This window comes from Arachis ipaensis, chromosome B6 (assembly GCF_059453495.1).
Source record: "Arachis ipaensis isolate K30076 ecotype BB chromosome B6, ASM5945349v1, whole genome shotgun sequence".
Lineage (NCBI taxonomy): Eukaryota > Viridiplantae > Streptophyta > Magnoliopsida > Fabales > Fabaceae > Arachis > Arachis ipaensis.
Window position 1 is genome coordinate 117,436,651 of NC_142441.1, and position 13,457 is coordinate 117,450,107.

The 13,457-nt window shown below is 32.9% G+C and overlaps 1 protein-coding gene and 1 non-coding gene across 2 annotated transcripts; one reads left to right on the forward strand and one right to left on the reverse strand.

Annotated features, from left to right (window-relative positions):
• Window positions 1-1,872: 1,872 nt before the first annotated feature.
• LOC148562438 (zinc finger BED domain-containing protein DAYSLEEPER-like) lies at window positions 1,873-2,656 on the forward strand. Its single transcript, XM_088490889.1, has 2 exons — window positions 1,873-2,386; window positions 2,583-2,656. Exons 1-2 carry the CDS (start codon window positions 1,873-1,875, stop codon window positions 2,654-2,656), a joined length of 588 nt encoding a protein of 195 aa, XP_088347015.1.
• Window positions 2,657-12,885: 10,229 nt separating this feature from the next.
• LOC148562439 (small nucleolar RNA R71) lies at window positions 12,886-12,993 on the reverse strand. The gene has a single exon (XR_015887632.1). It is a non-coding gene; the product is annotated as a small nucleolar RNA R71 (small nucleolar RNA).
• Between the last annotated feature and the right edge of the window lie 464 nt (window positions 12,994-13,457).

Below are 13,457 nucleotides of genomic sequence, written 5' to 3' on the forward strand. Positions count from 1 at the left end.
TTAATGGAGAGATAACCTATATAATTCACCAATTAACATACAATAGTATTTTTATTTGCTAAATTTTGTCTCTAATGAATACTTAAACGCTAATTGTTTTTTTGTTTTTTATTTAGTAATACTTGTTTAATTAATTTTGACTCATTTCTTTGACAATAATTCTTAATTTCTTATACATTTCCAAAAAGAGTGAAGTTGAAATACTGTGACTAGAAAATAGAATTTTTTACTAGCTATGACAAGATGATTTTTTTCTTTTTTTTTTCTTTTTATTTTATTTTATATGTATGTGTGTGTAATTTGATTATGTAATTTGATTTTATTTGGACTGGTTGTAATTGGTATATCTGTACAAAGTGTAATTAAACATATTACATTTATATATATTTGTAGAGAATTCACTTCGAAATATCAAGTACCAACATGGATGTTGTGGCACATGATGTGGCTGCAAAAGAACAACAAGAACTCCTGGTGGAAGCAACCGCTAATTTTATTCCAGATGAGTCCGCTTCCATTGAGAATAGCAACAAATCGAGCTTGAAGAGTGTTTATTTTCAACACTTTAGTCGATTTCAAGAGGGAAAAGAGTTGAAGGCAAAATGCAACAATTGCAAATAAGTTCTTGGAGCAAATCGAAGAAATGGAACTACAAATTTGAAGAATCATGTGCTCTACTATCGTAAAAGGACCAAATTAGCAAACTTTAGGCAATCAACAATTGCTGATTTATTGTCTAAACATGCAAGAAGTGTTGTGGATGCTTTTGTATTTGATCAATCTTATACAAGAAGGTGTATTTCCAAGGCCATATGTATGCATGAGTACCCTTTATCTTTTGTGGAACATGTTGGAATGAAGGAAGTATATGCAACACTACAACCAACTTTTAAGGTGCTTAGCCGAAACACAATCAAGAAGGACATTTTTGAAATGTATCAGTTAGAGAAGCTTAACATGACTAAGCTAATGGATGGAAATGATAGTCGAGTAGCAGTTACAACCGACATGTGGATTTCCAACTAAGAAAAAGGATACATGGTTGTCACGGCACACTACATTGATATTTCATGGATTTTACAATTGTGCGTATTAAGGCAATCTTCTAAATTATACTTCTAGTAATTGATATGGCTTTTAATCTTTTTTACTTGAAATTAATTTATCTTTTAGATAATAATTGAAAAAAATTTTTTGAACGATTTTCAGTTTTACTTATGTTCCCGCTCCTCATATGAGTGAAGTGCTCTCGAATGCATTAATAAAACTTTTGTTAGAGTGGAACATAGATAGAAAATTGTCAACGATTATATTGGATAATTGCTCTACTAATGATGCTAAGATTAATGAGTTGTTGGGGCACTTAGATTCAAAATATTTGTTGTTGGGGGGTCCATGTTTCATATGTGTTGTTGTGCTTATATCTTGAACCTAATTGTGAAAGATGGTCTAAATTTGGTTAAGAAAAGTGTGAAAAAATTTGTGGTAGTGTGGTGTATTGGACTTCAACCCCTAAAAAATATAAAACCTTTGTGAGTTGGTGTAGTAAGTCAAATGTTCAATTTACAAAAAAATTAGTTCTTGATTGTCCAACTAGACGAAACTCCACTTATGTGATGTTAGAGACTGCATGGTTGTAACGAAATGTGTTTCCTCGATTAAGACAGAAGGATCCTAATTACAAAAGTTTGCCAAGCAATGAGGAGTGGGACCTTGCTAAAGAAATTTGTGGTAAATTAAAGTTGTTTTATGATGTGACAATTATTTTTTGGTACTCAAGTTCCAACAGCCAACATTTATTTTAACAAAGTAAGTGATATAAATGTTGCCTTGAAAAAATGGTCGGCTTCTTCAAATCCACTGATTAGTAATATGGCACGTAGTATGAGGGTAAAATTTGATAAGTATTGGGAAGAAATTCATGGCATGATGGGTGTTGCTGTCATTCTAGATCCTAGGTATAAGCTTACCAGGCTTGAGTATAAATTCTCAATGTTATGTCAAAATCAAGATGAATGCTCAAGTAAGATTGAGAGGATCAAACAAATATGCTATGACTTACTTCATGAGTATCAACAGAATCCGTCTAATTCAAGTATTGCATTTGAAGATTCCAGAGTACCAGAGCTACAGATGAATGCAGAGCAAGATGATGATGCTGCTTACCAGTTGTATATTAGACAAAAAAGAAGGAAAAATGGTTCATTTGTAAAGACTGAATTTGATCATTACATAGAGGAAGATGTTCATCCTTTGAGTGCCGACTTTGATATTTTAGATTGGTGGAAAGTGAATGGGGCTAGATTTCCAACACTTCAAAGAATTGTGAAAGATATATTTTCTATCCCTGTGTCTACTGTTGCTTTTGAGTTTTCTTTTAGCACAAGTGGTTGAGTAATTACTCCTCATCGTGGTAGTCTTCATGAAGATACTGTGGAAGCTCTTATGTGTAATCAAAACTGGTTGTGGGCAGCATATCGTCAAAGAGGTTATTTATGATTTAACTTTTTTATTTGTTTATGGTAATGTTAAATTTATATATAGATTAATTAATAAATAAATATATTATCTTTGATTTTTAGGTGGAAAACCTGATTATCAAACTGCAAATGATGATGATGATGATGATAATGCTGTATCTGAGGTCATAGACTAATGATGGTGTTGTTGCAACAAATGGAATGCTCATGGAGTTTATTTATGTTTATGTTATTTACTTAGGCAAAGACTTTTATGTGTAATTAAATATTTGATAGTTATGTTGTGTATGAGATAGTTGTGTTATTTGTGGGATAATTTGTGTTGTTTGAATGTTTGAATTGAATTTTTTAATTTCTATGCATTTTAGATTTTTACATTACATAATAATGATGTTTCTTTTTGTCAATCCGCGGGTAGAGTCGGATACCTGCGGGTTGAGTACAAGAAGGGTTAGGGTTGGGTATTTCTCAACCCACGGGTAGGGTTAGGATTGGGTTCAAACTCTACCCTATCCTACCCATTGCCACCCCTAGAAAAAACGTACATCCTTTCGAGTGGCAGCTTTGGTGAGGATAGCATCCAGCAAGTCATCAGCTACATAAACAGCATCCTTCAGACTGTTAAGCCATTCCCTCACAGAAGGGTTGTCCTATTGCTTGTAGTCAACATTACTAACCAGAGCTTCAGCAGCAAGCAGAGAAATCTTCAGCCTTTCAACTAAGTCAGGACCGAGCTTCTTGCCCAAGACCAGGTTAACCGCATCCGTTGTAATGAACCTGTCAAAGACAATGTTAATGAAGCCAAAGAGCAAAGCTCCTTCAACAAGTGCACCAACCATGATATGATCTTAGCAACAGCAAGTGAATGGCTTTTCAGCAAAGGTTTTATGGAGTTGCAAGCTGGCTTTGATCTAATAATTCTTCTTTGAAAATTAATTAGTTATATAAAAGTGGCTAAATAAACGAGGAACATCATGTTGCAGCACATGTATGTATGAAAATATCATGGCAATATATATAATGTTATGAGATTATTGATAACAATAATAATGGTAATAACATATAAAAACTATAGGAACATGTAGTTGCACATGAATCATGGTAACAATATAAGGTTAAAAAATGTTGTGCCAATAGACAATGCCTTTACATTTTCACGTGGTCTCTGCCTTCCACGTTATGATAGGTTTCTTTTGAATCGACAATTATTTTGTTTTTAATTATCTGAGAGATACAATATAATTGCAACTTGAGGAACGTTTCTATGGTTGCCAAATCAAGGTAATAAACTAATAATATGGTTTTCTATTTTTTTTAATTGGATCACTATGCTTCATATTCAAAGCTATTTATCTATTTATTATTATTACTATTACCTATTTATCTATTTATAATATATTAGAAGAAAAACTAACAATTCTGAAATCATCTTTAGATATTTGACATTTCTCTATTTTGTCACAGAAAATTTTTTTCTTAAATAGTATTACCTTCTATCTTTGTATTATATTATAAGATTTTTATTACATTTTTATCCTCTTGTAACTTTCTATCTTTACGTTATGCCATAGAATTCTTTTTTAGTCTCATGTTGTCTAAATATTTATTTCTCTTTAAATTACTCTATGTATTCAATCTTAATGTTATTTCTATTTAATAGGTTTGAGCTATAAAATATATTTCATTCAACTATTTCTTCCCATTCATCTTTGAAAATCTAAAATTTAGCCTTACCTGTTCATATTCTTACTTTGAGTAAAGACCCAAACTGGCCTTTATCCATTTTCTTGAAGGACAAGGAGCCCATTGTCTAATAAAAAGGAACACTTAGGTCCTTAACTTTTTCATTTTAAGATAATACGACCCTTCTGTTAAAAATTTTGTTAAATAGTAACAAAAATTAGTTTTGTGGGGAGTTTTATTTGTAATTTGTGGAGGTTTTAAACTCCCACAAACTATTAATAAGTTTATTTCTGGAAAAATCTTTCACCAGTGGTGGTTAAGTGGAGAAAAATAATTGCTAAAAATGATGTCGTAGGAAAAAAAAGTAATTGTAGTACTAAGACCTTTTAAAGGAAAAAAAATAGCATCGAACAAGAAACTAAATAAGATAACGTTAATGTTAAGGTGATGATGACAGTAGAGGAGATAATGCTGGTGATAAAGTATGGTTACACAAAAAAAAAAGGTAGAAGTAGAAGTGATAATAATGAGGATAAAATTATTTTATAGAAGTGATATTTATAATATTTTTGTTGCCTTGCATGCCTACCATGACAACAGCAATCTCAACTTTTTTTTCTCATATGTGTTTTCGATATCTTGATGACGACGAGGAGAATGAGTTGTTGCAACAACGGATAATGAAAATGCGAATCACAAAACAAGCCGGACTTGCCACTATTTTAGAAGAGGAGAAGGAGGAAGAAAAACTAAGTCTCTATCAAAAGTTTATGAAGATCTAAAACCATTAAAGATCTTAATATAAGAAGGTGGAATACAAGGATCACATTCTTCAAATTTGGTGTCTTGAATGATCAAACCATGCATGCAATGGTGAGATTATAACTTTAAATTAATATTCCTTAATTTAATTTCTAAATCTTTTTGTTTGTTTGTCACATTTATATATTGCAACTGTGAATGAAGAATCTTCAGTTAAAGATTCAACTCAATAAGATTTTACCATAATGAAAACAAGTTCCTGTTAGAAAAAGGTGCAAAATCAGCACTAATACATTAACAGAAGGGAAAATAAAGTGCATTATTTTTGCCAAAGTCAAAACTTAACTCTGTTAATATCTAAAAATAAAAAAAAGAAACTTGGGTACAGATATCTTAGCTTCATATTATGGTATGCCAGGTTCAAAAGATTCATTGAAGATCTGAAGCAGCTAGTTATCGTTTAGCCTCTAATGATATCGCGTAAATTGCAATACGAGAAATTAATATCAGTTAATTATGAGTTATGACAAATGGAAGTAAAGGAAACAAGCCCATCAGAGACTCTGCACCCAGTGGTTCATGCTTTTGCAATAGAACCATTAAACGATCTTTATCTTGGTCTTGTAGTTAATTTTTGTACCTGAAAGAAAGAAATATCAAATAAGTGCATCACTACTGAATGATAATTACAACTTGGAACAAAAAAGAGTGAATCAGTGACCTATTCACAAATGCAAGAAGTGATCGGTGCCATAACACAGGAAGTTGTCTAGTTTTAGTAAGAAATCTCATAAAGTGATCCATTAATGCATTAACAGCTGGATCAGGATCAGGATCACGCAGATCAGGTTCTTTCTCCAACAAAATCTTCATGAAATAGCTGTAGTTATTATCACAACTAGTTCCCATTAAATATAACATTTTAGCAAACTGCATTTTAAGCTATGCCACCTCTTTTGTGTATGTGTGTACATTCATAGTAGACAATTGTTAAATTATTAACTATACTTTATAATATCATAAATGTTTGGTAATCAAAATAAATTAGCCAAAAACAGCCAGAACTTGCCTTATTTAGCATTCATTAATTGTTGTTCATTAATTGTTGTAATAATTAATGAATGCTAAATAAGGCAAGTTTTGGTTGTTGTTTTCTTTTTGTCTCCCTAACATTACCGTTACAATATATATTGTCTCTTTCTTAGCTTTGAACATATTATACTACAATAAACAAAAAAAGAAGAAATACCTTATAGTGCCAGAATATTCCATGCTTGCCCGCTTCAATAACGCAAAGCTGTAAACAAATTGACAAGTTTGAGTGAAGCCAATATTGCTATTAATACATTTATTCAACCATTCCAGGTGTACACTAAAATTAGCTACTAATATGAAATAGATGTAGTAATACAAAATACAAGTAAAACAATATATGTATTTATGCACAATTACACTTTAACTGATTTTGGTGTACACATAATAATTTTTATATTTATATTCAAAGAGTGCCTCAGCTAACATACCTGGAAACAAGTGGAGGAACAAAGTCCCCCTCTATAATGGACCCAACATATATAGCTTCCCTCACAGTGCAAGTTCCTGACTGCATATCATAAGTATAAGTTATTTAGAGCACAAAAATCTTGTTTGTTTAGTCCTTCTAATTTCTTAGATTAGATAAACACACACACACACACACACATATATATATATATATATATATATATAAAAGATGCACTTGTCATTTAAGAAATTGGTTATTTTCATGAAGACATCTATGATATTCTGAACCCTTAGATGATTTGACATGTTTGGCTGAACATATTTGAAATCAAACAATGTTTTACACTGCACCAAAGCCTATACCATCAATTAAGAATTAACTGAAATCACCTGAACAATAGAACCTAGTAAATAAACATGAACAAATATAATGTATGATTAACTTATCAGAACAACAAAATTAGGGGTCAAAATAAGTGACTATTATTATAACCATTCTGCACAGTCCTAGAATCATAACCGTTCTCTTGGATTATCATTCACAAGATAGTTATTTTTGCTAATATGACGTTATGTGATAGGATGCACGTGTAAAACAGTTTTACATTGATAATACATTAAAATTAAATTCTATATATACCTCACAGAGTGGAAACACAATTCCATCGAAGAATGCTTGAGGTACGAGTGATGCCCTTGCGAGTGATCAAAATAAAAGATAATGCAGCTCTTGATTTTTGCTGATATAATCTCTCACTTTTAGAAGTAACACAAGCTTGTAGAAGCTTTGTGCCTTTGTAGTGGACGATAAAATCCTTGTGATTTCATACATAGTATTTAGTGACCAATTCTAAAGTTGATTTTCTGCAAAGTACATGAACAAGAATAAAACTAAAATCTACTAAGCAAGAGAAAACAAAGAAAAAGGACAAGTGGATACAGCTTAATACTACCCCAAGCCATTGTAGTCTTGCTTCCTCACCACTCTAATCACTCAATTTTCACAAAATACTCAATTTCTGGTTAATTTTGTAAAGAATTTTCGAGAGTTTATTTTTAATCATGTTAAAATCCAATCTAATTCAATTCAAAATTCAATCAGATCACAATAATTAATTTAAATTTAAATTTAAAATTGATTTTATCTCATCTTGCTCATGTAACAAACTAATATAAAGTTAGCATAAGCAATATTTTTTGCAACAAAATTCGAAGCTGATTTTTTCCAATTTAAACGTATTTTTAGCAAATCAAATAAGTCAATTTAAATTTAATTTTCAAAACTGATTTTATCTCATGCAAAACAAAATAAAAATAAAAATAAATCTTTTATCTTTTTTTGGGACTTGAATCTTTTATCTTCTAACGAGAACTACAGCCTAAGAATAGTAATTAGGTGGGATGGGTCTATCCCACAAAGATGATACCAAAACACTAAGAAAGCCCAAAATACTTTATAAACTTAGACAAAAACACTGGTATGGCCCCAAGATGATAGTTACAACTTAGATCATGCTCATGGCCCGGTCCAACTGAAAAAACAACACTTGGACCCTGTCAATTTGAGTCAAATTTGGCTCGGTTTTATTTGAACACAAATATTTTTTATTTTTCGCAGTATTTCTCAATCTGCCAGACTAAGGACTAATCCGCCGCGGTAACAAGCTCCATTTAAGGGTTTATCGCTGACTAATAATTGGTGCATGCACAAGGCGAGATTCGAATCCCCAACACTTATTTAAACAGATTGGTGAACTAACCAGTAGACTAATCTAACTTGATTTATTTAAACACAAATATGTTTAGTATAATAAGATGAGAAAAATAAAGCATGCAAAAACCATGGTCTAAAGTAAAATAATAATCATGGGTTTAAAATGAGAGAGATAAATATTAAGAATTTGCTAGGATATAGAATCAGCTATCATACACCACATAATAGCACCAAGCCACCAAATAGGCCTGGCAGCATGGTGTATATTAGACAAAAGAAGAGGGAAAATGGTTCATTTGTGAAGACTGAATTTGATCATTATATAGAGGAAGATGTTCTTCCTTTGAGCGCCGACTTTGATAGTTTAGCTTAATGGAAAGTGAATGCGACTAGATTTCCAACAGTTCAAAGAATTGCGAGAGATATATTTTCTATCCCTGTGTCTACTGCTGCTTTTGAGTCTTCTTTTAGCACAAGTGGTCGAGTAATTACTCCTCATCGTGGTAGTCTTCTTGAAGATACTGTGAATGCTCTTATATGTAATCAAAACTGGTTGTAGGCAGCACATCGTCAAAGATGTTATTTATGATTTAACTTTTCTATTTGTTTATGGTAATGTTAAATTTATATATAGATTGATTAATAAATAAATTTATTATCTTTGATGGTGGAAAACCTGATTATTGATGAGCGGATAATTTATACGCTTTTTGGCATTATTTTTAGTATATTTTTAGTAGGATCTAGTTACTTTTAGGGACGTTTTCATTAGTTTTTATGTTAAATTCACATTTCTGGACTTTACTATGAGTTTGTGTGTTTTTCTGTGATTTCAGGTATTTTCTGGCTGAAATTGAGGGACTTGAGCAAAAATCAGATTCAGAGGTTGAAGAAGGACTGCTGATGCTGTTGGATTCTGACCTTCCCGCACTCAAAATGGATTTTCTGGAGCTACAGAACTCAAAATGGCGCGATTTTAATTGCGTTGGAAAGTAGACATCCAGGGCTTTCCAGCAATATATAATAGTCCATTCTTTTCTCGAGGATAGATGACGCAAACTGGCATTCAACGCCAGCTCTCTGCCCAATTCTGGCGTCCAGCGCCAGAAAAGGATCCAAAACCAGAGTTGAACGCCCAAACTGGCACAAATGCTGGCGTTCAACTCCAAGAAGGACCTCTACACGTGCAACACTCAAGCTCAGCCCAAGCACACACCAAGTGGGCCCCGGAAGTGGATTTATGCATTAATTACTTATTTCTGTAAACCCTAGTGACTAGTTTATTATAAATAGGACCTTTTACTATTGTATTAGACATCTTTGGACGCCTGGTTCTTAGATCAGAGGGGCTGGCCATTCGGCCATGCCTGGACCTTTCACTTATGTATTTTTAACGGTAGAGTTTCTACACTCCATAGATTAAGGTGTGGAGCTCTGCTGTTCCTCAAAGACTAATGCAAAGTACTACTGTTTTCTATTCAATTCATCTTATTTCGCTTCTAAGATATTCATTCGCACTTCAACCTGAATGTGATGAACGTGACAATTATCATCATTCCCCATGAACGCGTGCCTGACAACCACTTCCGTTCTACTTTCGATTGAATGAGTGTCTCTTAGATCTCTTAACCAGAATCTTCGTGGTATAAGCTAGATTGATGGCGGCATTCAAGAGAATCTGGAAGGTCTAAACCTTGTCTGTGGTATTCCGAGTAGGATTCAATGATTGAATGACTGTGACGAGCTTCAAACTCACGATTGCTGGGCGTAGTGACAGACGCAAAAGGATAGTAAATCCTATTCCAGCATGATCGAGAACCGACAGATGAATAGCCGTGTCGTGACAGGGTGCGTTGACCATGTTCACTGAGAGGATAGGATGTAACCATTGACAAGGGTGATGCCTCCAGACGATTAGCTGTGCCGTGACAGGGCATTTGGATCATTTTCCCGAGAGAAGACCAAAAGTAGCCATTGACAATGGTGATGCATCACATAAAGCCAGCCATGGAAAGGAGTAAGACTGATTGGATGAAGATAGCAGGAAAGCAGAGGTTCAGAGGAACGAAAGCATCTCTACACGCTCAATTGAAATTCTAACCAATAAATTACATAAGTATTTCTATCCTTATTTTAGTATTATTTTCGAAAACCCCATTACTATTTTATATCTGCCTGACTGAGATTTACAAGGTGACTATAGCTTGCTTCATACCAACAATCTCCGTGGGATTCGACCCTTACTCACGTAAGGTATTACTTGGACGACCTAGTGCACTTGCTGGTTAGTTGTGCGAAGTTGTGAACCATGGTATTGGCATCATGTTTTTGGCGCCATTACCAGGGAAAGAAAGAGCAATGAATTTTACATAATTAAAGTGTAATCACAATTTCTGCGCACCAAGTTTTTGGCGCCGTTGCCGGGGATTGTTCGAGTTTGGACAACTAACGGTTCATCATGTTGCTCAGATTAGGTAATTTTCTTTTTTTTTTCTTTTCAAAAATTTTTCAAAACTCTTTCAAAATTTTCTCCTTTGTTTTCGAAAAAAAAATTTTAAAAAAAAATATTTTCAAAAATATATTTTCCTTCAGAATTTTTAAGAATGAATTCTAGTGTTTCATGAAGCATGTTGAAGCCTGGCTGGCTGTAAAGCCATGTCTAATACGACTGTAGGGCATGTCAGGCGTGTCATGTCTGAGTTACATACTAAAGTTTAGCTGGCTATTAAGCCATGCCTGACCCTTTGATTGGAGCTTTAGACTAAAAAGCATAAGATTCCTGGAATTCATATTAAAGATTTTGAAATCCTTATTTTTATTTTTCAAATAATTTTCGAAAAAATACAAAAAAAATTAGAAAATCATAAAAATCAAAAATATTTTTTGAGTCATGTTATAAGTTTGGTGTCAATTGCATGTGCATCTTGCATTTTTCGAAAATTCTCATGCATTCATAGTGTTCTTCATGATCTTCAAGTTGTTCTTGGTAAGTCTTCTTGTTTGATCTTTGCATTTGCATGTTTTGTGTCTTTTCTTGTTTTTCATATGCATTCTTGAATTCTTAGTGTCTAAGCATTAAAGAATTCTAAGTTTGGTGTCTTACATGTTTTATTTGCATTAAATTTTTTTCAAAAATGTATTCTTGATGTTCATCATGATCTTCATAGTGTTCTTGGTGTTCATCTTGACATTCATAGCATTCTTGCATGCACTCATTGTTTTGATCCATAACTTTCATGCATTGCATCATTTTTCTTGTTTTTCTCTCTCACATAAAAATTCAAAAATAAAAAAAACATCTTCCCCTTTTTTTCTCATCAAATTCGAAAATTTGAGTTGACTTTTTCAAAAATTTTTAAAATCAAGTTGTTTCTTATGAGTCAAATCAAATTTTCAATTTAAAAATCTCATCTTTTTCAAAAATCAAATCTTTTTCAAATTTCTTAGTTATTTTCGAAAATTCCAAAAATATTTTTCAAAAAAATCTTTTTCTTATTTTTATATCAAATTTTCGAAAATAACATAATCAATTAATGTTTTGATTCAAAAATTTCAAGTTTGTTACTTACTTGTTAAGAAAGATTCAAACTTTAAGTTCTAGAATCATATCTTGTGATTTCTTGTGAATCAAGTCATTAATTGTGATTTTAAAAATCAAATCTTTTTCAAAACTAATTTCAATCATATTTTTTCAAAAATATCTTCCTATCTTATTTTTTTTCAAAAAAAAAAATTGATTGATTTCAAAATATCTTCTCTAACTTCCTAACTTCTTATCTTTTCAAAATTTGTTTCAACTAACTAACTAACTTTTTGTTTGTTTTTATCTTTTTCAAAACCACCTAACTAACTCTTTCTCTCTCATTTTCGAAAATATCTTCCCCCTTTTTCAAAATCTCTTCTTAATTAACTAATTATTTTAATTTTTGATTTTTATTTTCGAAAATTACTAACCTTTTTCAAAAACTATTTTCAAAAATCACTAACTCTTTTTCAAAAAAATTATTTTCGAATTTTTTTCCTCTCTCATCTTATTCTATTTATTTATTCATCTACTAACATCTCTCCCTCACCCACCAAAAGTCCGAACCCTCTCTCTCTTTTTCTGAGTTCAGATTTTTCTCTTCTTCTTTTCTTCTACAAACAATAAGGAACCTCTTTACTGTGACATAGAGGATTCCTCTTCTTTTCTTTTTCTCTTCTCTTTCTTATGAGCAGGGACAGAGAAAAAGGCATTCTTGTTGAAGCTGATCCAGAACCTGAAAGGACTCTGAAGAGAAAACTAAGAGAAGCTAAATTACAACAATCCAGAGACAACTTGATTGAAAATTTTGAACAAGTAAAGGAGATGGCAGCCGAACCCAACAACAATGCAAGGAGAATGCTTGGTGACTTTACTGCACCAAATTCCAATTTACATGGAAGAAGCATCTCCATTCCTACCATTGGAGAAATAATTTTGAGCTGAAACCTCAATTAGTTTCTCTGATGCAGCAGAACTGCAAGTTTCATGGACTTCCATCTGAAGATCCTTTTCAGTTCTTAACTGAATTCTTGTAGATCTGTGATACTGTTAAGCCTAATGGAGTAGATCCTGAAGTCTACAGGCTCATGCTTTTCCCATTTGCTGTAAGAGACAGAGCTAGAATATGGTTGGACTCTCAACCTAAAGATAGCCTGAACTCTTGGGATAAGTTGGTCACGGCTTTCTTAGCCAAGTTCTTTCCTCCTCAAAAGCTGAGCAAGCTTAGAGTAGATGTTCAGACCTTCAAACAGAAAGAAGGTGAATCCCTCTATGAAGCTTGGGAAAGATACAAGCAGCTGACCAAAAAGTGTCCTTCTGACATGCTTTCAGAATGGACCATCCTGGATATCTTCTATGATGGTATATCTGAGCTATCAAAGATGTCATTGGATACTTCTGTAGGTGGATCCATTCACCTAAAGAAAACGCCTGCAGAAGCTCAAGAACTCATTAACATGGTTGCTAATAACCAGTTCATGTACACTTCTGAGAGGAATCCTGTGAGTAATGGGACGCCTATGAAGAAGGGAGTTCTTGAAGTTGATACTCTGAATGCCATATTGGCTCAGAACAAAATATTGACTCAGCAAGTCAATATGATTTCTCAGAGTCTGAATGGAATGCAAGCCGCATCCAACAGTACTCAAGAAGCTTCTTATGCAAAAGAAGCTTATGATCATGAGAACCCTGCAATAGCAGAGGTGAACTACTTAGGTGAACCTTATGGAAACACCTATAATCCATCATGGAGAAATCATCCAAATCTCTCATGGAAGGATCAAAGGCCTCA

What these genes read in the sequence shown, in the direction of transcription:
- LOC148562438 (XM_088490889.1), top strand. Translation starts at nt 1,873, where the DNA reads ATGGCACGTAGTATGAGGGTAAAATTTGATAAGTATTGGGAAGAAATT. An exon ending in TGAGTTTTCTTTTAGCACAA is followed by an intron (nt 2,387 to 2,582) that starts GTGGTTGAGTAA and finishes TTTGATTTTTAG; the next exon opens with GTGGAAAACCTGATTATCAA.